At 44.6% G+C, this 25154-nt stretch overlaps 1 protein-coding gene across 1 annotated transcript in view; it reads left to right on the top strand.

Annotated features, from left to right (window-relative positions):
- Positions 1-25154, top strand: part of spon1b (spondin 1b) — a 376017-nt gene that overhangs the window by 346762 nt on the left and 4101 nt on the right. The window contains exons 12-14 of the mRNA XM_068046637.1: positions 5706-5876; positions 19313-19480; positions 21743-21907. Of these exons, the coding sequence (XP_067902738.1) occupies positions 5706-5876; positions 19313-19480; positions 21743-21907 (504 nt within the window). The remainder of the gene's footprint in view (positions 1-5705; positions 5877-19312; positions 19481-21742; positions 21908-25154) is intronic.

Raw genomic sequence — 25154 nt, forward strand, 5'->3', positions numbered from 1 at the left:
AGGAAACATCCTTTCTACATTCACCCTGTCAAGACTCCTCAGGATCTTATATGTTTCAATCAAGTTGCCTCTTATTCTTTTAAACGCCAGCAGATTCAAGTCTAGCCTGTCCAACCTTTCCTCATAAGACAACCCGCCCATTTCAGGTATCAGTCCAGTAAGCCTTCTCTAAACTGCTTCCAACACATTTACATCCTTCCTTAAATAAGGAGACCAATATTGTACACAGTACTCCAGATGTAGTTTCATCAATGCCCTGAATAACTGAAGCATAACTTCCCTACTTTTAGAGAGGTACAGCACTGAAACAGGCCCTTGGACCCACCGAGTCTGTGCTGACCATCAACCACCCATTTTGTATTCAATTACCTTCGCGATAAACGATAACATTCTATTAGCTTTCCTAATTACTTGCTGTACCTGCATGCATACCTTTTACAATTCAGGCACCAGATCTCTCTGCATCTCAGAGCTCTGCAATCTCTCACCATTTAGGTAATATGCTTCTTTTTTATTCTTCCTGCCAAAATTAACAATTTCACATTTTCCCACATTATACTCCATTTGCTAGATCTTTGCCCACTTACTTAACCTATCTATATCCCTTTGTAGCCTCCTTATGTCCTCTTCATAATTTACTTTCCTACCCATCTTTGTGTCATCAGCAAAGTTAACAACGATACCATCAGTCCCTTCATCTAAGTCATTTATACAAATTGTAAAAAGTTGAGACCCCCAACACTGATCCCTGTGGCAAACCACTGATTACATCTTGCCAACCAGAAAATGACCCATTTATGCCTACTCTCTGTTTCCTGTTAGCTAGCCAGTCTTCTATCCATACCAATATGTTACCCCCTACACCATGAGCTCTTATTTTCCGCAATAACCTTTGATGTGGCACCTTATCAAACGCCTTCTGGAAATCTAAGTACTGTACATCCACCGATTCCCCTTTATCCATAGCACATGTTATGTCTTCAAAGAACTTCAATAAATTGGTTAAACATGATTTTCCTTTCACAAAACCTGCCTGATTACCTCAATTTTTTCTAAGTGCCCTGCTGTAACATCTTTAATAATAGCTTCTAACATTTTCCCGATGACAGATGCTAAGCTAACTGGCCTGTAGTTTTCTGTTTTCTTTCTCCCTCCCCTTTTGAATAAAGGGGTTACATTCACTATTTTCCAATCTAATGGAACCTTCCCCGAATCTAGGGAATTTCAGAAAACCGAAACCAACGCATCAACTATCTCACTAGCCCTAGGATGAAGTCCATCAGGACCCGGGGACTTGTCAGCCCGCAGCTCCAACAATTTGCTCAGGACCACTTCCCTGGGGATTGTAATTTTCTCGCGTTCCTCCCACCCTTCCATTTCTTGATTTACACTATTTCTAGGATATTACTTTTATCCTCTATAATGAAGATCAATGCAAAATACCTGTTCAATTCATCTGCCATCTCCTTATTTTCCCTTATTTATTCCCCAAACTCGCTTTCTCTAGGACTAACACTCACTTTGTTCATTCTTTTCTTTTTTAAATATCTATAGAAACTCTTACAATCTGTCTTTATATTTCTCACCAGCTTTCTTTCATACTCTAAATTTTCCCTCCTTATTAATCTTTTAGTCTTCCTTTGCTGCTTTTTATATTCTGTCCAATCTTCTGATCTGCCACCCATCTTGGTGCAATTATATGCTTTTTCTTTAAGTTTGATACAATCTTTAACTTCTTAGTTAACCATGGATGATAGGTCCTCTCCTTGGAATTTTTGTTACTTGTTGGAATGTATCTATTCAGTGTATTCTGAAATATCCGCTTAAATGTCTGCTGCTGCATCTCTATTGACCTGTACCCTTAACCTTCTTTGCCAGTTCACTGTTGCTAGCTCTGCTTTCATGCCCTCATAATTGCCCTTATTTAAGTTTAAAATACTAGTCGTAGACCCGCTCTTATCTCCTTCAAACAGAATGGAAGATTCACTCATGTTATGATCGATGCTGCCTAAGGTCGCCTTCACGACACTGGGGCTCTGACATCCGGTGGCATGTAATGTGGGGCCTGTAGATGCACGGCGACCATAATGGCGAGCTCCCCTTGGGGGCTGCTGCTCACGACCGGGGGCCTCTACGTGGATTACACCTGCCTGTTGGTATTGCCTCTAGTGCATACGGATCCTCACCTGCAGAAGATCACAAAATGTAGGATGAGCCGTACCTATTTCCATGTGATAAATAAAGTTGAACGCTGCATGTATTCGAAGGTTCCAAACAGGGCAGGGATTGATGTTGACGGGTACATCAGCTGCTTTCCTGGATCAACTATGTGGCATGCCATGGCATTGCCCATCTTGGCCAACACTCAGAGTGGCACAGCATGACCACATCAAGATCCTACCAGCTGAATTGAGTGCCCTCACCATCCATAAAACCTTAATGCTCCTGCCCTTTCTGGCACCCTCCCCACACACAGGGTGCCTAGTGTGCCATTGCCCCCTCACAAACACAGAGCGTACACTGTTAACGGAGGGATAGTACACAGTACCTCCTTTCATTCCAGCACAGCTTTCCCTCCAGTATCCCAGACCCCCTCCCTTTCAGATTGCAGATTTAGACCCCTGTATATTCCCCCCTCCCTCCTCCCTCCTCCCTTCAAGAATGCAGAGTTAGACCCCTGCAAATCCCCCTGCCTTCCTCCCTTTAAGAATGCAGAGTTAGACCCCCATGTATCCGCCCCTCCCTCTTCCCTTCCGTAATGCAGAGTGACGACCCACCAGCTTTTCAGATCGTGAATGGGATGGCAAGTGACAGCCACCCGTTCAAAGAAAAATCCAGCAGTGTTGGTGGAGAGGTGGCGGGCTGCATAATCAGCATAGATAAGCAATGATTACCATATGTTGATTGTGGTGCCGCTGCCATGCGGCGGGGGAGGGTCTGGTGCAGTACCAAGGTCCCGCTGCTGCGGGCCTCTCCCCGTGGCGGCGAGGGGCCAGTAAAATTCAGCCCGGTGTATGTAAAACATAATGCCTGTAGTTTTAGTCTATGTACTAGGAACACAGCTCGTTGAGTGTGAATTGGTTTGGGATGTGGAAACATGATAAGGTGCGAAATGAATACAAGTTCTTCCATTCATTAGAGATCGAAGCTTTTGTTCCTGTTTCAGTTTACACAATGATTCGGCCTGCTCAGCTCCTCTCCCACGCATTGTTGGAGTTTTTCTGCATCATTAATTCAACAGTTGGACAGTTTTAGCATGGGGGGTGAACAAGACTGACCCGGGTCCGTCCTCTCTCACCTTCCAAACCACAACGCACCATGTCTTGCCAAGCGTGGATACTACATAGCATGGCAGTGCCAATTAGCATTCGAGAATAGAATTGTTACAGCACAGAAGGAGGCCATTCGGTCCTTCATGTCTGTGCTGGCTCTCCAAAGAAGCAAAAAAACCCATCTGGTTCACTAATGTCCTTTAGGGAAGGAAATCTGCTGTCCTTACCTGGTCTGGCCTACATGTGACTCCAGACCCACAGCAATGTGGTTGGCTCTTATATGCCCTCTGAAATGGCCTAGCAAGCCACTCAGTTGTATCGAACCGCTACAAAGTCAAGAAAAAGGAATGAAACCAGACAGAACTCCCTTCCTAACAGCACTGTGGGTGTACCTACCCCACATGGACTGCAGCGGTTCAAGAAGGCAGCTCACCACCACCTTATCAAGGGCAATTAGGGATGGGCAATAAATGCTGGCCTGGCCAGCGATGCCCACATCCCATGAACGAATAAAATAAAAAATACCTTCTGCCACTCCTCCGCCTTCTCCTCATAGCCCTGCACATTCTTCGTTTTCAGATAACTATCCAATTCCCTCGTGAATGCCTCAATTGAATCTGCCTCCACCACATTCTCAGGCTGTGCATTCCTGATCCCAATCACTCTATACGTAGAAAAGTTTTTCCTCGTGTCACCATTGCTTCTTTTGCCAATTACCTTAAATCTGTGCCCACTTGTTCTCGATCCTTCCACCAATGGGAACAGTTTTTCCCTATCTACCCTGATTTTGAATACCTCTATCAAATCTCCTCTTTTCCCAGAAAAACAGTCCCAACTTTTCCAATCTATCTACGAAGTCCTCATACCTGGAACCATTCTCGTGAATCTTTTCTGCACTCTCTCTAGTAGCTTCACATCTTTCCTAAAGTGTGGCACTCAGATCTGGACACAGTACTCCAGTTAAGGCCAAACCAGCGAAGGAGAAGTTTCTAAGAGTGCTCCTTGGAATGAGGTCCACATGATTTCAAAGCTGCAGCATGACAGAAGCAGCCACTGGGTAAAAATGCTGATTGTCCAGTTAAAACACAGACAGTTTGCATGTGTGAAACTTTATTATTGGTTTAGTACATCTTCAATGTACAGACCCTTAGCCTCTGCTCCTCTAACTCCACTATATCTGAAGACTACACTTGCTTTTGACTCTCTGGGTTAGTCCTTGACTTTGTGCGATCATGTGAGACGGGCGATAGCCAATCGGAGCCCATTTCACATCTCATCCAATTTTTAGTTCAAACGCAGATAAAAATTGTGAGAAGTGTTAAATGGGCTGCCAATTCACTATCAGCCATCTTACACAATCACACAAAGTCAAGATCCACCTCTCCATGTGCAATGCCACAAAAAAATCTACTGGTGTTGACTAAATTAAATGTTGTGCAAATACTTTAAGCATTCATGTCCCCACCCCTTTGGCAGGCACTGCTCCATCAGTTGCTTAGCACAGTCTGGAATTCTGCAGCAAGAATCTTTTACAACAAAACTTTTGCTCGTTTCCTAGAGGTGCAAACTAAAACATTTAATCGAATGATTCAAAATGGAAGGTTTTGAAAGACCTTCTTTTTGTTGTTATATAAGTCACTGGTTAGACCACATCTGGAATCCTGTGCTCAGATCCAGAGGACAGCCATGAGAATGATTCCTGGCTTGAAGAAACGTTACTACTCGTACAGGTTTACTGACCTTGGTCTTACTATAGAGCAGCGTAGATTTAGAGGCAACCTCATCGGGGTCAATCATGAAACAGCTGAATAACATCCCTATTGAAAGATTATTTCAGTTTAACACATGGGAAAATCCAGGGGACATGAGCTAAAATTATGGAAGAGTAAGAATGTTCTGGATGTTGGGCTGTTCCTCTTTTCCTAGAGAATTGTGAGCATCTGGAATGGTTTGCTTGCTAGTTTGGTGGGTGCTGACTCTCTGCCTTTCAGAGGGAGCTGGACCATTTCCTGACTGGGGCAGAGATAGCAGCATATAGAAGGTAAGTGGATTAACAACTAACGTACTCACGGTCTGTGTGATCTCCCAGACTAGCCTCGACCACCTGAGGGGATTGCAGAGGAATTTTTCCAGAGGACATTTTTGCCTTATTGGCCCTGGTTTTTTCTCTGCCCTTTGTTGCATTTCCAAGGAGAATACAGGGCTGTGGGGATTGGAGGGGGGTGGTGGGGGGGGGGGGGGGGGGGGGGGGTGGTGGTGGTGGATTGGGGGGGGGCAGTTGGTGATGGGGTGGCAAGTGTTTAATCGAGATGTTCTGGCCATCATCAGTTTGGGGCAGGCTTGATGGACCAAACTGGTCTTTTACTGCACATTAATATTGTATGTCCATAAGGTTGTGGCTCATTTCAGTAATATATCACTTGTACTTTCCAGATGCGTCGACTTGCATGATGTCAGAGTGGATCAGCTGGTCCCCTTGCAGCCTCTCCTGTGGAATGGGCATGAGATCGCGGGAAAGATACATTAAGCAGTATCCCGAGGATGGCTCCCTCTGCACACTGCCCACTGAAGAGACAGAGAAATGCATCGTTAACGAGGAATGCGGTAGGTGCATTAAGAGAAAAAGTACTGGGGATACGCTGCAGATCCATCAACCTCTGTAGGGACAATAGAAAAAGATGGATTCATGTTTTTAGTATAGACACTTTGCAAGGTCTGGAAGAAAGAAAAGAAAGAACTTTCAGTTCTATAGAATGCTTCTTAACATCAGGATGTCCCAAAGTATTTCACAGCCAATGAAATACTTCTTGAATTATACTCATTGTTACTCTGCAGGAAAGGTGAATGAATTTGCAGTGTCAGCCATGACTCAGTTACTAGCACTCTCTCGCTTCTGAGACCAAAGTTTGTAGGTTATGACCCCACTCCCGAGACTTGGGGCTGAATTTTATTCTCGTGATGGGGCTCCTGGTGGTGGACAGGAAGGCGGGGGAGACCCCGCCTCGGCCCTCCATTGGACCCACGTTGCAATTCCACAGTGGGAAGGCAATTAACTGCCCAATGTCAGAGATGCCATCCCTTTAAGGGACGAGCTCCCGCCTCCAAGAGCTGCTGGCCAATCGGAAGACCAGCAGCTCTGCAGTACTGGCAGCGGGACTGGGAGCAGTGGCCAATACCGAGGACATCAGAGACCCTGGGAGAGGTGAGAGGGGTCGGGGTCGCCGGGGCCATTTAGGTAGGCCCTGCTGACAGGGTGGGGGTGGCGATTGGTGAGGATGGGGGTGGTCTTCCTGAGGTGGAGAGGCAACAACTGTTGCGAGGCAGGCCCTCCAGGGGCCCTGGATTGTCCCCAAAGGAGGGACCCTCCAACCCCAGTAGGAGGCCAGTAGCTTTTACCTGACAGTGTCTTCCCATGGCAGCAGGCTATTCCACCTTCAATTAAATCGAGGTGGAAGTGGGAAGAGGCCCGGACTAAATTGAAAGGTGTCAGGAACACGACGGGCAATCTGCTCCCTGCCTTCTTACATAATTTTATAGTCCCCACCCCCCCCATCTCCATTCCCGTCCCTAGGGGACCCATAAAATTCAGCCCTTGAGCACATAATCCAGGCTGACACTCGAGCACAGTGCAGACAGAGTGCTTAACTGTCAGGGTGGTGTCTATTGGATCAGACGTCGAACTGTTATGGGCCGGGGAATGGAACAAAATTGAACAGCTCTTTCAAAGAGACATGATGGGCCAAATGGCCTCCTGTGCTGCAGGATTCCATGATTGTGGAATTATAGTATAGGACGGTTCCTTTCCTCCTCTCTCACACTAACCTCAGACATGCCTTGTAGTTAGAATAACAGAATCATAGAGTAGAACAGGATAGATTAAAGCCATTCTTCCCATCAACTCTGCGCTAGCTCTTTTGAAGAGCAATCCTGTTGGTCCCACTCCCCCATTCTTTCCCCAATTCCCTGCAATTTTCTCTCCTTCAATTATTTATCCAATTCTCTTTTGAAGGCTACGATTGAATTTGTATCCATTCCCCTATCAGGCAGTGCATTCCAAATTCTAACCACTTGTTCCATAAAAAGGTTTTCCCTCATGTCGCCTCTGATTCTTTTGCCTATCGCCATAAATCTGTGCCCCTTGGTTATTGAATCCTCAGCCACTGGAAAATGTTTCTCTTTAGATGCTCTATCTAAACCCTTCATGATTTCAAACACCTCAATCAAATCTCTTCTTATCCTTCATTGCTCTAAGGAGCTTCTCCAGTCTACCCATGTAACGGTCATTCTTCATCCCTGAAACCATTCCAGTAAATCTCTTCTGCATCCTCTCCAAAGCCTTCATGATCTTCCGAACGTGTGGTGCCTAGATTTGAAGATAATACTGCAGTTGAGGCTGAATGAGTGTTTTATATTTGTTTAGCAAATTTTCCTGGATTTTGTACACTGTGCCTCTTTTTATGAATCCCAGGGTTGTGTATTGCAGAGCATGCTTTACTAAAACAGACCACACTGCTCCTTCTTAGCAGTAAACTGAAGAACAGAAAGAAATAAAGTCTTACATTTATATAGCATCTTCAGGATGCCCGAACGTGCTTCACAGCCAATGAAGTGTATTTAAAGTTTTGGATTGTAAGATTAACAACAAAAAATGTGAAGACAAAGGTCTAGTTACTGGAATATGAAATTTTGGGTCCTATTGTCATCATGTTTTTCTAATGACATTGAGAGATTGTGGGTAGATGCTCTATCTAAACTCTTCATGATTTCAAACACCTCAATCAAATCTTTTCTTATCCTTCATTGCTCTAAGGAGATAGCGGATAGATAGTAGGCCTGGGGTTACTTAACAACGTCTCATGGGTAACCAATGTTACGACCAGGTGAGAAAGGGGTCTAGGGGTTCCCTCTCAGCCTTTGCCTGGTTTAACTGTAACAGGGTTTAATTTTTAAAACACTGTGTTTTTAGCTCCCCCTCAGTGAATCCTTGTTCACTGCTCCCCAATTGTAAGGCAAAGAAATCAACCAGACAGGTTTTCTTAGACTTAAACCAAGAAAGGTGAAAGTTTATTAACCTTAAATTCTGATTCCGTTAACGACTACGAATACGCGACGTAACCACGCTAGCATCCATATGCAATAAACACACACACAGATAGAGACAGAAAAGTAGAAAGAATAAAGGGGCGTTTGAGGCAATAGCTAGGAGTTATTTACGGTCCTTTGAGTTCAATATAGAGTCTTTGATTGCTGGTAAGTCTTGCTGTTTCATTAGGGCCCAGAGCACACTTTAAAACTTGTTTCGATGTAGGAGTCTTTTCTCTCTTGAGGTTTAAGTGACTTTAGTGGATCCGGAGATTCATGAGGGAGAGAGAGAGCTAGCCAGGAGAGAGGCTCTCTTCTTCCAAGTTCAATTGCAATCTGCCAAAGACTGGGCAGTGAGCAGTTCAAACAAATCCTGGGCCAGCAGGTTAGTCACGTGACTCACTGTTTTAACAAACTCCTGCATTTGTGGATTCTCCATCTTAGCAGACACCCTGGAATGCTGGCTTTCTTACACATTCAGTGTCTGGTGATCAAAATCCATGTGGGTTAATTGGATCAGGGAGCCATCCTATTGTCTCCGGGCACTGTCTCTTAGTATGCAAATGTTTTCCAGCCACAGCTGATCTCTTTAAACAAGTCATTTCTTCATTCCAGCAACAGTTTAAAATTAATGTTCATATGACAAAGTTAATATGCCTCATTCTTGGCAGCTGGGTCTTCATGACATCTCCACACCCAAAGGAATGAAATGTGATTTTTAGAAGAGCATTTCATTAAAAGGGATTAGAGAGAAGAGTAGTTACAGGAAAACACACATGCATCTCTCTCATTCATTCAGAAATCCTAAAAATTGTTACAGCCTATCTTTTCTTACTGGCAGTGCTGCTTTAAATTGCCCTTTTTGGCATCCCAACGATAAACACGTGATTTTTGGGGAAGTTTTCCAGTTTACACATTTCCAGGACTGCCTAGGGTGTTTTTGTTCCTGTTGAGGTCTGCAGAGGGAGGGTTAGATTTAATTAGCCCTAAGTTGGAGTTCTGCTCATGGGTGTTGGCAGTGGGTGGTTCCACTCTGAACTCTCTATCAGTGCTTGGATGAATCATGCAAGGGATTTTCACCTTAAGGGCTGGTTGGTTCCCTTTTCTCCTGACTGTGGGGGTGGATTCCTTGCTAATCTTCCCTTTGTCCTCTGGGACACTCCTGCTTGCAGGTTTTTGCCCAGATTCCACTGTACTCCCTTGCGGCACTTCAACTAGTTGAGGCATCACCCTCATGATTTCTCTGCCCTCTTGAGGACTTTTTTTGTCTCTGCAGGTTCCTGCAAATGAGGTTAGCAACTCTGGTGGGGTGCCTCTAGTGTCTGCATTCACATAGGAGGATGTGGGGTCTAACTTTTCAAACATTTTGGGGTTGGCTAACCGGACAGCATGGGTTTCCATTTGGGAATCCTCCAGGAATTCCATTAACCTGTCCTCTTTATCCCTTTTCCCCCTTTCCTGTCTAACTTTTTGCCAGCCTTGTGCTTGTCTGTCCCCTTTTGTTCTCAGCAGGGGTTCCTTACAGTTCATTTGGCTGGAGGGTCCTCCAAATACTGATAGAGGACTTAGGGGTGCAGATTTCACTGTAAGCTGGGTTTCCCCTCAACCTGGCACATGTGGCAACTCCTATAGTACTCTACCACATCTTTGTGGCGTTTTGACCAGTCAAACTGTTGTCTTATGCGGGCTTTGGTTTTTCGTATACCGACATGTACAGCCATTGTAATCTCATAGGCCATTCTTAATATTTCTCTCCAGTACCTCTGCAGCACCACTAACTGGTGAACCACTGTCCATTCCTTGCTCTCAGGTCTGTGAGGAGGACTCCATTTCCTCATCAGTACCTCATTCTTTAAATAGTAGCAATCAGGGACTCCCTCTGCTTCAATTTCAGACTGGGCAGCCTGTGCTAACTCTCTCAATACTGGGTCAGCTCGCTGAGCCTCAGCTAGGGAAAATCCATTTAATTCATTCCCTGGGTCTTCTAACATTCCAAAGAAGGTCTCTGACAGACAGACCTCATGGTCATCTACCTGCAGTGCCAATGCAGTCTTCTCTGGGGGAGCTGGTTTGATTATGACCTGATCCACTACACATTCATGGAAACGGCAGGGGACTGTCTCCCGCCACTGTCCTGTCTCTCTGACCTCCTGCGATCTCTCTTTCACTAGTGGGGAAGCTACCACCTTCACCCCCCACCAGATCATTAACTAGGAGCAGGTCAACCCCATCCACAGGCAAACTAGGGACACTCCCTACGGTCACCAGTCCTGAAACTAGGTCGTACTCCAAGTGCACCCAGTATACAGGTACAGGCATACACTGCCCTCCAATACCATTCTTGGTGTTTACTGCACTCTCTGGAGGAAAGGTCAGGCCTTTTCCCAGTAAAAGGGATCTGGTGGCCCCTGTGTCTCTGAGAATTACTATGGGCTTGCTTACCCCACTCGAGGGTATGGGGTTACTCTCCCTTCAGACACAAAACCCTGACAACCTGCAGGAATCCTATTAAATTTTCCTGCACTTGCAGCAGTAGGCTTCCTGGGTCTCAATCTTACTGCGGTTAAAGCCACAGCTTGTTCTGCTGTGCTTTCCATCAGGGTCCCTCCTCCTTCACTGAGCGGATGTGCCCTGAATAACCCTACAGGTTTTCCCTTTAGTTTCCAGCAGTCAGCTCTTAAATGTCCTGCTTTATTACAGTGGAAGCACACAGGTCTCCAGGTCTCACTCCTACTTACAGCACCTTCCTTTTTGGCTGGAGTAGGGCCCTCTGTATCTCCTGCCTTTCCTTGTCTCCCAGGACTGCTTGGGCTTCTATCACCTTCCCACCCTTTGTCCTTTTCAGATTTGTGGGGGTGACTAGGAAAGGTTTTCCCCTGGGGAACCTGACTTATAAATGAGAGCAAACTCATCAGCCAAAACTGCGACTTGCTGGCCTCTATGAACCTTCTGTTCCTCTCCAGTTGTCTTTATGGAGAGTGGGAGAGAGTTTTCAAATTTCTCGAGCAAAATTACCTCTCTGAGATTCTCATAGCTGAGCTGCACTTTATCAGCCCTCAGCCTCTGGTCAAAAGCCAGCTGCTTATTTCTCTCAAACTCCAGGTAGTTTGATTAGCTTGCTTCTTGAGGTTTATAAACTTTTGGCGATAGGCTTCCGGTACTAACTCATACACCCCGAGGATAGCATTTTTTGTCAGTTCATAATTGGATGAACTCTCATCTGGCAACAGGGAATAAATCTCATGGGCTTTTCCTGTTAGCTTGCTTTGTAGCAGCAGAGTCCAAGCCTCAAATGGCCACTTTAACTGTCTTGCCAGTTTTTCAAAAGATACAAAAAATGCTTACACGTCTCCCTCATTGAATTTTGGAATCAATTGGGAAAGTTTTAACAATTCTGTACCCAGCCCTGAATTACTCTCCTCCATATCGGCCATGCTTTCACTGGGGTTACTCTGACTCCCCTTAATTAACTCAAGCCACCTCAGTTCTCTCTCTTCACATTCCTTCTGGAAGGCTCTTTCTCTTTCTCTCTCCTCTCTCTTTTTCTTCATGCTCTGTTAGATCTCATCAATTTCAGAGACAGTCAGAGTCCGATGGTAACTTTCAAAACTTGATTGAGGTAAGTAATTGTTACAGCTTGACTTCCTCTCCTTGATGTACGTTTTCTTCACTGCAGCAAACAGCTCAGCCATGTTATAAAAACGGACTGAACTTTGTGTTACAGCTTGGAAAAAAGACGGACCTAACTTTGCGCGCCGAAAATGAACTGCTCTTTGCGCGCCAAAACCAGCCTCCTTGATACTCGTCCGTAACAACCCCATCCCCTCCCCCCTCTTGTTCCTAATTGGTCTGCAGAATTCTGCAATTTTTGTGGTGTCAGAGCCTAATTGGTCTGCTGGTACCAGCAAGTTTCACATTCCCTCCCCCCCTTCCTTGAACCACAGCTGCAGCTGTCCTATCAGTTTCTGCCTGTTAGTTTTCTTTATAAACTGTTAGCCTATCTTTAATCTGTTCCCACATGCTCCTTCTGGAAAGTTCTTTCTTTCTCTCTCTCCTCTCTCTCTCGTTTTCTCTTTCCCTGTCTTCTAATTCAAGTTTCCTCTGTTCCAATTGTATCTTTGCTAGCAATACCCTGTCGGGGTCTACTTCTAACTCTGTTTCTGCTTCTTCAGATTCAAGGCAAAAATGGTTGGCCACTAGTCTTAGGAGTTCAGACTTTCTAGCCTTGGCATGGACAGTGATCCCACACTGCTCAGCCATTTTCCTCAACTCCTCCATAGACAGTGCTTTTAACTTATCCCATGTTACTTCACCCTGGCTTGGTGAGTTACTGACTTCAGTCACAGATATGTTAGCATTCTAGCACACACAACCACAGGAAAACCTGTATTGAAATCTTTTCTCTTTTTTGATTGGGAACAATTTGACTTCCCACTTCCAATTTTCTCATTTATCTGTGGGTCGAATCCAGGGCGTTAGCCTCCAAATTTCTGTTACGACCAGGTGAGAAAGGGGTCTCGGGGTTCCCTCTCAGCCTTTGCCTGGTTTGACCGTAACAGGGTTTAATTTTTAAAACACCATGTTTATATCTCCCCCTCAGTGAATCTTTGTTCACTGCTCTCCAATTGTAAGGCAAAGAAATCAACCAGACAGGTTTTCTTAGATTTTAAACAAGAAAGGTGGAAGTTTATTAACCTTAAATTCTAATTCAGTTAACGACTGTGAATACGCGACGCGACCACGCTAGCATACATACACGATAAACACACAGGCAGATAGAGACAGAAAAGTATAAAGAATAAAGGGGAAAAGTCTGAGGCAATAGCTGGGATTTATTTACGGTCCTTTGAGTCCGATGTAGAGTCTTTGATTGCCGTTAAGTTGTTAGGGCCTAGTGCACACTTTAAAACTTGTTTCGATGTAGGAGTCTTTTCTGTCTTGAGGTTTAAGTGACTTCAGTGGATCCGGAGATTCATGAGAGGGAGAGAGAGCTAGCTAGGAGCGAGACTCTCTTCTTCCAAGTTCAGTTGCAATCTGCCAGAAACTGTGCTGTGTGCAGTTCAAACAAAAGCTGGGCTAGCAGGTTAATCATGTGATTAGCTGTTTTAACAAACTCCTACGTTTGTGGATTCTCAATCTTAGCAGACACCCTGGAATGCTGGCTTTCTTACACATTCAATGTCTGTTGATCAAAATTCATTTGGGTTAATTGGATCAGGGAGCCGTTCTATTGTCTCCAGGCACTGTCTCTTAGTATGCAAATGTTTTTCAGCTACTGCTGATCTCTTTAAACAAGTTATTTTTTCATTTCATCAACAGTTTAAAATTAGCGTTCACTTGATGAAATTAATATGCCTCATTCTTAACAGGTGGGTCTTCATGACACCATGGTCTTCTGGAACTTGCTTGATGTCGTTGGCCTGGAGAATTTTACATAGTTTTACCTGAAATTGGACACAGAAATTTAGTCTGCATTAGTCTGCAATGTCGCCAACATTTTAAACGGCCACCTTTGCATTGGCCAATCACCAGGAACCCTAAAATAAAAGCAAAATACTGCAGATGCTGCAAATCTGAAACACAAACAAGAAATGCTGGAAATGCTCAGCAGGTCTGGCAGTATCAGGTCCAGTCCTACACAGGCCCCTCCCCCAACTCTTTATCCGGTACATTGATAACTGTATTGGAGTCATTTCCTGCTCCCGCCCGAAACTGGAAAACTTTATCAACTTTGCTTCTAATTTTCACCCTTCTTTCACCTTTGCATGGTCCATCTCCGACACTTCCCTTCCCTTCCTTGACACTAAGCTATGAAGAGAGGTTGGATAGGCTTGGGTTGTTTTCGCTGGAGCAGGGAAGACTGAGGGGTGACCTGATCGAGGTGTACAAGATTATGAGGGGCATGGACAGGGTGGATAGGGAGCAGCTGTTCCCCTTAGTTGAAGGGTCAGTTACGAGGGGTCACAAGTTTAAGGTGAGGGGCGGGAGTTTAAGGGGGATTTGAGGAAGAACTTTTTTACCCAGAGGGTGGTGACGTTCTGGAATGCCCTGCCTGGGAGGGTGGTAGATGCAGGTTGCCTCACATCCTTTAAAAAGTACCTGGATGAGCACTTGGCACGTGATAACATTCAAGGCTATGGGCCAAGTGCTGGAAAATGGGATTGGGTTGACAGGTCAGGTGTTTTAATGCATCGGTGCAGACTCGATGGGCCGAAGAGCCTCTTCTGCACTGTATTATTCTGTGATTCTGTGACTTCCCTTCCTTGACTTCTCTGTCTCCATCTCCGGGATTAGGCTGTCTACTAATATTCATTATATGCCCACCAAATCCCGCTACCAGTTTCTCCGTCTCTGACGCATCTGCTCTGATGATGCTACCTTCCATGACAGCACTTCTGATATGTCTTCCTTTTTCCTCAATCGAGGATTCCCCCCCACTGTGGTTGACAGGGCCCTCAACCATGTCCGGCCCATTTCCCGCACCTCTACCCTCACCCCTTCCCCTCCCTCCCAGAACCACAACAGGGTTTCCCTTGTCCTCACTTTCCACTGCACCAGCTTCCACACCCAAAGGATCATCCTCTGCCATTTCCGTCACCTCCAGCGTGATACCACTACCAAACACATCTTCCCCTCTTTTCTCCTGTCAGCATTCCGAAGGGATCGTTCCCTCTGCGACACTCTGGTCCACTCCCCCATTACCCCCACTACCTCCTTTCCCATGGCACCTTCCCCTGCAATCGCAGGAGGTGTAATACCTGCCCATTTACCTCCTCTCTCCTCACTGTCCAAGGCCCAAAACACTCCTTTCAGTTGAAGCAGCGATTTACTCGAACTTCTTTCAATGTTGTATACTGTATTTGCTGCCCACAATGTGGTCTCCTCTACACTGGGGAGACCAAACGCAGAATGGGTGACCACTTTGCAGAACACCTCCGCTCAGTCCGAAAGCATGACCCTGAATTGGCCATTTCAACACTCCCCCCTGTTCTCATGCTCACATCTCTAATCTGGGATTGCTGCAGTGTTCCACTGAACAACAACGCAAGCTCGAGGAACAGCATCTCATTTATCGATTAGGCACACTACAGCCTGCCGGACTGAACATGGAGTTCAATCATTTCAGAGCAGGACGGGCCCTCCTTTTTATTTTTGTTTTTATTTTTAGTTATTTTTTCTTTTTTATGTGTTTATTTTAGTTTGTTTAGTTTGTTTCTACTGTGCTTACCCACTGTTTTTTTCATGTTTGTGCTTGGGGCCAGGCTGTTCGGCTTTCTGTCCATTAACACCCTCTCTGCACTAATGCTTTGCCTTTCAGCACACCATTAACATACTGTTTGCCTTTGCTCCATGACCTTCTGTTCAGATATTCTCTGTGACCTTGTCCTATCAACCTTCTCTTTTGTTATCTCTTGCCCCACCCCCGCTTTACTTGCTTAAAACCTTTTACATTTCTAATATCTGCCAGTTCTGATGAAGGATCACTGACCTGAAATGTTAACTCTGCTTATCTCTCCACAGATGCTGCTAGACCTGCTGAGTATTTCCAGCATTTCTTGTTTGTGAACCAGGAACTCTGATCTGTTTCCATTACTGTCAATTTCTAAGTTACCATTGGCAGCATGTTGAGCATTCCCGGTATTTCAGGCACCAACTGTTGTTGCGATTGCTTGTGAGAGTTCCTAATAGAAGTCTTTAAAATGATGAAAGGTTTGATAGAGTAGACATGGAGGGAATGTTTCCACTTGTGGGGAAGAGCAAAACTAGAGACCATCAGTATAAGATAGTCAACAAGAAATCAAATGGGAGTGGTGAGAATGTGGAACTCTCTAACCCAGGAAGGAGTAGTAGCATTTAAGGAGAAGCTAGATAGCACATGAGCAAGAAAGAAATAGGGAGTTAGACATGGAAGGATGGGAGGAGACTGGAGAGGAGCATAAACGCTGATTTGGACTGGTTTGGTTGAATAACCTGTTTCCATACTGTATGCTCCACATGATTTTATATAAGTGTTCATTTTCTTACCTCTCAGATCCCTTTCCCTTGTCCCTGGCTCTGAATCCTCATCGACAGATTCAATCATCCCCTACCCTCCCAGAACAGGTGTGGTTTCTTTCCCTGTGAGCTCACTCTTCAAAGGAACTTAGGAGGAGGAAGAGGCATTCAACACATTGAGCCTATTACAGCATTTAATTAAATCATGGCTGATCTGTATCTTACCTTCACTTACCCACCTTGATTCATTAACCCTAAATCCCTTACCCAACAGAAATCTATCAATCTCAGTTTTGAAACTTTCAATTGACTTCCAGCCTCAACAGCTTTTTGGGGGAGAGAGTTCCAGATTCCCACTATCCTTTGTGTGAAGAAGTGAATTGCCCGGCTCTAATTTTAACGTTACACCCCGCTTGTTCTGGACCAGAGGAAATAGTTTTGCTATATTGACTCAGTCAAATCTTTTAATCATCTTAAACACATCAATTAGATCACCCCTTAATCTTCTATAGATGAAGGAATACAAGCCCAATCTATGCAACCCATTTATCATTCTGGTGACCCTGTGTTGCACCCTTTCCAAGGCCAATATATTATCTCCCAGATTATCTACCATTTATCTCTCTTGTTCTGCCAATTCTTCCCATGTCCTCTTGAACTCTCAATGGGTGGGATCTTAGCTACCAAACATCATTAGATCATTTCTGGGCTTGTTCATTGCTCCCACTCTAACGTCCAAGTGTATGGACCTTGGGTTAGAAAGTGCTCCATGCTCAAATACTCGCCCTTTAGGCCAAGAGTCTGCAACCTTTTTTACACAAAGAGCCTTTTTTGAAAGAGATTGCTTAAAATAAAAACTATAGGGAGCCGCAAGATGAAAATTTGTCATTTCTAAACCAAATACTTGACAAATTGTCAATTGTCTCTGGTAGAATGCATAATTTGCATTTGTAATAAATAGAATACATGTGTTGAATTTATGTATCAATAGAAAACAATCAAAATTAAAATAGACCTAATGGAATTATTGCATTTTTTGACTTTTTTTACTATAATTTTGTCAGTAAAGTTATCTTTAAAACAAATTTTAACTTAAGATGCGTAGAATTAAGATAATTTTTTGCAGCTATTGATTCTCATGATAAAAAAGGCTTCTAATAGCACATTCAGAATCATTTGTTGTTTCATTGATATTAGAAACAATAATGGTCACAATCATAAAACCTGTTCCTCGAACCAAAGGTGTTATCTATAACCATGATGTAACTATACCACTTGAACAAGTTTATTTAGAGCAGAATGATGTTTCTCAGTAAAATAATCTTTTGAAACCATAAAGTGCAGCATAATGATTAACCTTTTATCCCCACAATAAAAAAACGTGGTTCTTACTTTTCTTAACAATTTTTTGGGGCTTTTTTGATGTTAATATGATACACCTGGAAAAGGTTGGGAGCTGCAAATGAGATGTTAAAGAGTCGCAGGTTGCAGACCCCTGCTCTAGGCTAATGTATCACTCATTGTAGCCATTCCCTTTAAATGGTCCAACACATATTGCAGGCAAATCACGCAAGTACCAACCTTACTCACTATAAGTGGTGTGGTTTGTATGGAGGCAGGTGAGGTCGAGTTTGGGGGTTCACTGTTTAAAGGACAGGCGTTCTTTTTGTGACTACAGTTCTGTGGCAATGGACAAGCCAAACCATAGTGGGATGGTCTGAGATAAAAAAAGAATGACTTGCATTTATACAGCACTTTTCACGACCACTAGACGCCTCGAAGCACTTTAAAGCCAAGGAAGTACTTTTGATGTATATTCACTGTTGTAATATAGCAAACATGGCAGCCAATTTGCACACAGCAAACTCCTACAAACATCAATATGATAATGACCAGATAATCTGTTTTTTTGCTGTTGATTGAGGGATCGATATTGACCAGGACACTGGGGAGAACTCCCCTGCTCTTCTTCAGAATAGGGCCATGGAACCTTTTAGAGCAACCTGAGAGGGCAGATGGAGCCACAGTTTAACATCCATCCAAAAGGCAGTGCCTCCAACAGTGCAGCACTCCTTCAGTGCTGAACTAGAGTGTCCACCTTGATTGTTGTGCTCAAGCCCTGGGTTGGAACTTGAACACAGAAACTTATGACTAAGAGATGACAGTATTACCAACTGAGCTATAACTGACACGAACAACAAGAAAAACTTGTGTTTATATAGCGCCTTTAATACAGTAAGTCTCAAGCTGCTTCACAGAAGTGTAACCAGATGGAATTTAAAACCGAGCCACATAAGGAGATATTAGGACAGGTGACCAAAAGCTTGGTTAATGAGGTAGGTTTAAGGAAGTGTCTGAAAAGAGGAAAGAGAGGTAGGAATTTGGAGAGGTGTAGGGAGGGAATTTCAGAGCTTAGGACCCAGGCAGCTGAAGGCGTGGCCACCAGCCGTGGAGTGATGAAAACTGGGGACGCACAAGAGGGCAGAATTGGAGGAGCAGATATCTTAGAGGGTTGTCGGCTGGAGGAGGTTACTGAAATGCGGAGGGTCAGACTATGGAAGGATTTGTAAACAACAATCATCATTTTAAAATCAAAGTGTTGCCGAATTGGGTGAAGGTGAGCGAGCAAAGTGGGTGATGGGCAAACGGGACTTAGCGTGAGTTAGAATACTGGCAGCAGAGTTGTGAATGAGCTCAAGCTTACAGATGGGCAGCTGGCCAGGAGAGCATTGGAATAGTTGAGATTAGAGGTAACAAGGCATGAATGGGGGTTCCAGAAACAGGGAAAGAGATGGGTGATGTTATCTGGAGGTGGAGGTAGACAGTCTTGGTGATGGAGAGGATAGGGGCTTGGGAGTTCAGCTCACAGTCAAAGTGAATGCCGAGTTTGCAAACAAATTGGTGATTATCAGTGAACTTCTGCTGTATTCCTCATGGATCTCCTCTTCCTCCCCTGACCTTAGCATCAAACACTTGCTTCGTGACAGAGTGGGGAGAATGGGAGGAGTGCAGTGCGAGCTGTGGGATGGGCACCAAGAGGCGGCAGAGAATGATCAAGATGCACCCGTCTGATGGATCCATGTGCAAAGTGGAAACTGTACAAATGGAGAAATGTGGGATGCCAGACTGTCGTAAGTATAAGATCCACCCAAGAACTGAGGCTGGGAATCCTGCGCTAACTCTTGAAGTATCTGTCAAATTCCAAATGTCACAGATAATAGTCCTTTAAAAAAACAACTAGCCCTTCTTCACTTATAGAATAAAATAAATTAATCAGAATTGTAACAAATTGATATAGTTTAGTGTGAAAATTAATATTTATTCTTCAATTTTTCTATCAATCTTGTTGTCACTTTACCACCACAGTCAAGTACAGGAAGTTCTTCCAGACTGTTCCTTCTGATCAGCAGGTAGTTTATTTGATGACCAGCTACCTGTGGAGTTAACATAGATGAACAGCATATTTCTTACCCTCTGTAGTCCTTGGGGTCAATTGTTGCCCTCTTCGCCTGGGGTTAACAGGACGGTAATGGTTTTGAAATAGGATCGTTCAGGTGACCACAACCTGTTCGCATCGGCAATGCAGCCGATGCCATTTTGAATGAAGCTTCCCCTTGACTTCCCAAAATGATGGGAGGGATGGGGGAGGTCTCTTCCCCACTGGATGGGGCAACCAATCAGCACGCTTGCCCAGTCGATCCCGCTAAACTCAATGATGAGCCCACTTGTTGCTTGTTATTTGCTGGCATGTAATAACAAAGCTACTAGGGATGGCATGAAATTGGCCCATGAAGAAGCACAAAAGGGACTGCTGGTGAATCAGCAGCCCCATTTTACCCCATTGGCTTGTCAATGGAAAAGAAAATCAGGCCCGTTGTCAAAGGTGCTGTCGATTCTCGAGGAAGCACAGATCGCACAACCACCACTGACCAATTTTACCCACATGGCTTCTAAGTTAGAAGCATCCAATCTACAGCCCTCCAGAACCTCACAGTCCATGCTTCAAAGTCAGGCAGCTCAATCCTATTTGTGCTTCTTTTTCCTTATTCATTGGTTTGTCCGCTCTTAATTCTGTGGGGTGGGAGGTTTGGGAAAGGGGCCGTCCTTCGCTTTTCTGCCTTTTTGGGGGATAAATCCTAAATCAGAACACCGAGATCTTAGTTTCTGCAAATTAATGGGAAGACGGGTTTAAACTTTAAGGGCCGAGTTTTAATTTTATCTCCAAGCACTAGCAGATCAGACGCTCATTGTTCACCCCGTCCCATTTTCATTGACTTCAGTGGAAGTTTTCCTGTAATGCAATACTTAACAAGATAATGACAGATTAAATGAGTACTTGGTATCCATTATTTTCAGTAGGGAAAGAGGATAACATACCAATGATAAAAGGGAAACTAGCAAATAAATCAAAGAAGGGACTTATTGGATTCAATATCAATAACAAAATGATAGAGGTTTACAAAGTTATGAGCGGTTTGGACAGAGTGGATAGTCAGAAGCTTTTTCCCAGGGTGGAAGTGTCAGTTTCTAGGGGGCATAGGTTTAAGGTGATAGGGGCAAAGTTTAGAGGGGATGTGCGAGGCAAGTTCTTTACACAGAGGGTGATGAGTGCCTGGAACTTGCTGCCGGGGGAGGTGGTGGAAGCAGGCACGATAGCGACGTTTAAGAGACATCTTGACAAATACATGAATAGGATGGGAATAGAGGGATATGAGCCCCGGAAGTGCAGAAGGTTTTAGTTTAGACAGGCATCAAGATCGGCGCAGGCTTGGAGGGCTGAATGGCCTGTTCCTGTGCTGTACTGTTCTTTGTTCTTTTAAAATAATGGGACTTAATATAGATAACTTTCCAGTACCTGATGATTCACCACCCCAGGATATTAAAAGAAGTAGGTCAGGGAGTTGCAGAAGATTTAGTCATTATGTTTCAGGGTTGGGAATGCCATAGTTGCTGATCTTCCCGTGTTATGAAGCGATTGTCCCGTGTCAAATAGCCTGTCCTTTTAGATCAAAAATAGTGAGTCATCTCTTTAGAAACAACAACTAATTTCAAGTCACTCCACATGTTATCTTCCCCGCTTTCTTGGCATCCCACCATCCATTTTGGAAATGGAAGCATGTTGAAGAGAATGGAGACTGACAGTTCGTGGAGGTACAATTGGGGGAAACGCTCATGAAATTTCTTGAGGGTTTTCATTGGCTTTGTACAACCTCCAAAATCTAGCACCATCAGCAAATCAAAACATTGAGATGGTTGGGTCATCTGAACTTACCAAGGGTGAATGAGGGTCGTTTGTGCTAAAGAGTTAACTTGGAAGCATTGATCTGTATTAATGTTGCGATTCAATGGAGTAGACTTTGGATTTCCAACAGTTGTTCTGTATTGGGTATCAGAGACCATTCCCTGTATGCTGACTCACTGGTCGGACTGGAGCGACTGCAGTGTCACTTGTGGGATCGGCATGAGATCGCGGTGGAGAATGCTGAAATCTCCAGCCGAGGTGGGGGAGTGCAATGAGGAGTTGGAGCAGGTGGAGAAGTGCATGCTGCCAGAATGTCGTAAGTGAACTTTACACCCATGGAATTACATTGAATGTACTGGCGCAGAAACAGGCCATTCAGCCCAGTTGGTCCATGCTGGCACTTATTCTTCACACGAGCCTGCTCCCACCCTTCTTCATCTAACCCTGTCATGTGTTTATTAAACTTCTTCTTAAATGCATCTATACCATTCACCTCAACTACTCCTTGTAGGAGCGAGTTCCACATTCTAACTACTCTCTGAATAAAGATTCTCCTGAATTGGTTAATGGATTTATTAGTAACAATCTTATATTTATGACCCCTAGTTTTGGAATCATCCCAAAAGTGGAGACATCGTCTCTCCATCTATGCTATCGAACCCTTGATAATTTTAAAGACCTCTATCCAGTCACTCATCTGTTTTCAAGAAAAGCCTCCGCCTGTAGAGTCTTTACTGATAGTTAGAACTTCTTCATAATGTTTTCAGATATTGAGCTTGAAGTATGTTTAACAACCTGTATTTGTTGCAATTCTGCCTGATACTCACTGATGAATATGGGTAGTTTATTCTGTGTTATTCACTCAAAGGGGTAACGATGTACATTTACCATTGACCCTCTCCACCCTCACCCCCATCAACTCATCTCAAACAACACTGTGCACATACAAACAATAACATACAGGAAATGACCCAATTGGTCCATCCAGCCTGTCCCACATAACTGCGATGTCTTGTGCGTCACAATAGACTCCCTACTCCACCCAACAACCATCTCGTGGGAGAGACAAAAAACAGATAGAAATGCAGGCCAATATGGGAAATAAAATAATCTGGAATATTTCTCTGTGACCCCCTCCTTCAAGGGGACGCTAGATATATACATGAGGGAGAAAGGAATAGAAAGTTCTGTTGATAGGGTTAGAGGAAGAAGGGTGGGAGGAGGCTCATGAGAAGCATAAACACTGGCACAGACCAATTGGACGGCATGGCCTGTTGTTGTCTTGGAGATTATATAACTCTTAGAATAGAATGAATCATAAGCACAGTATGAGGGCTTTTGGCCCATCAGGCCCTTGCTAGCTCATCCCACTCCCCAGCCTTACCCCGTAATCCTATGGAGCTAATACAATTCCCTTTTGAAAGCCACAATTGAATCTGCCCTTTTAGGTGCTGCATTCCAGATCACAACCACTTACTATGTAAACAGGTTTTCCCTGTGTGACCTTTGGTTCTTTTGCCAATTACCTTAAAATCAGTGCCCTCTGGTTTTCACCAATGAGAACTTTCTCCCTATCTACTCTGTCCAAACCCCTCATGATTTTCAACACCTCTATCAATCTCCTCTCAACCTTCTCTTCCCTAAGGAGAACAGCCCCAGCTTCTCCAATCTATCCCACGTAACTCTTAATTGTCATTATCTGTACCATATAATGTTACAACAAACTATATTGAAAGCTGTTAAATATTTATATTTTCATGATGACTTTTTTAAACAGAGCCCGTTTCACAGTGTCCAAGCCAAGATACTAAGAATTCCTGCAATGTGGAGTTTCTGTTTGCCTCATACTCTTTCCCCAGAGATCTTAGGTGGTTGGTAGAGTCAAGGATTAGAGTCTCTCAAGAGTGTGCAGTGCTACGATTGGAGTTTAACTAGTTAAAGCCATATGTTTATTAGTGCAGAACACCAGATAATCTGCTGACTGCTTGTAGGATTATCTGGAGCCAAGTGGAAAGATTGTGTCACAGAGAGCTGACAATTGGGGCAGGACTTTATTCCACCCTTGGAGACAGGAACAGAGGTGTGGGGGGCGATGGGGAGAAAACAGAATGGCAAGGGGAGTTGTTTCTGGCATTGCCTGGGCCCCCTGCAATTTTGTCCAGGGTGGGGAAGCCCAAGGACGGCCTTCCCACCCCAGGCTATTGAAGCCTTAATGGTCTTTAATGGTCAATTAAGGGTCTCTAGTTGCCTCCACTCCAATTTTATAGAAGATGGAGGGACCTTCTGCCATGTGGAGACACTGCTTGGTGAGACCTAGCGACCTCCTAGCAGGGTCGAGATGGTGGTCCCTCCTTTGGGGGTAATCCATAGACCCCAGAGGCCCATCCCCCTCCACCCCAGTGGCGATGAGCACCCCCACCCCACCCTGTCACTGGGGTCTGCCTGAATGGCCCCAGCAACCCAGACCTGACTCATCTGAGTCCCAGGGTTTCCTCCATCTTCAGCACTGTAGGCCTCCTGCTGTATCGGCAGTGGCCGACGCTCCCGGTGGCATTGCTGGTACTGCAGAGCTGCCGGCCTTCTGATTGGCCAGTAGCTCTGGAGGCAGGACAGCGTCCCCGTAGGTGGGCAGTTAATTGGCTGCTCGTTGTTAAATTGCAACGGAGGTCTGACGGAGGGCCCAGGCAGGGTCTCCCTCCCTCTTTTGGCCCTTCGCACAAACCCTGTTGCCAGAATAAAATCCAGACCTTGGTAGCTTTCTCACATGGAATCAGAAATCATGGGTTAGAGTTCTGCTCCAGACACAAAATTAAGACTGACAGTCCTCTTTGCTGAGGTGCCGTCTTTCAGATGAGACACTAAACCGAGGTCCCATCTGCCCTCAGAAGTAGACATAAAAGATCCCACGGCTGCTATTTCAAAGAAGACCGGGGGAGTATTTGCCGATCGGTGTCCTGGGCCAACATTTAGCCCTCAGTCAACATAAGATTATCTGGCCAGGATCATATTGCTGTCTGTGGGAGTTTGCTGTGTGTAAATTGACTGGTGGGTTTCCTACATTACGGCAGTGTCAACCTTTCAAAGGTATTTCATTAGCTATATTTGGTTGTGAAAGATGTTATGTAAATACAAGTCTTTCTCTTAATGAGCCAGGCTGACTGGTATTAATGTTGTAAAATCTCAAAAATTCTTTGTTGTAGATGATGGTGTAAGCTGCACCAAAGAATTTGTGTGCTCTCCCATCTGCTATACCTCATGACGAATAGGGAGTTGAAATTCCATCGCTGTTTGGGTTCCCTCCTCATGCATCTCTGGCCGGAATGCAACAGAATGATCAGAAAACAGGACCTGAAGCACTTGGCCCCAGTGTACCTGTGCTATTGGGCCTCGGAAAGGGTGGACCCTCCTTCATTATAAGGGGCAATTATGCCAGAGGGTGTGGGAAATCTCTCCGTTAGACATTCCCTTGTCCTCGGCTTTGGTGGGACCAGCTGCAATGTCAAACCAGCCTCTCTGAGGGGACAAGTGAAGACTACCATGGGAATCCAGGACAAGTATGCCAC

Source organism: Heterodontus francisci, chromosome 14 (assembly GCF_036365525.1).
Source record: "Heterodontus francisci isolate sHetFra1 chromosome 14, sHetFra1.hap1, whole genome shotgun sequence".
Classification (NCBI taxonomy): domain Eukaryota; kingdom Metazoa; phylum Chordata; class Chondrichthyes; order Heterodontiformes; family Heterodontidae; genus Heterodontus; species Heterodontus francisci.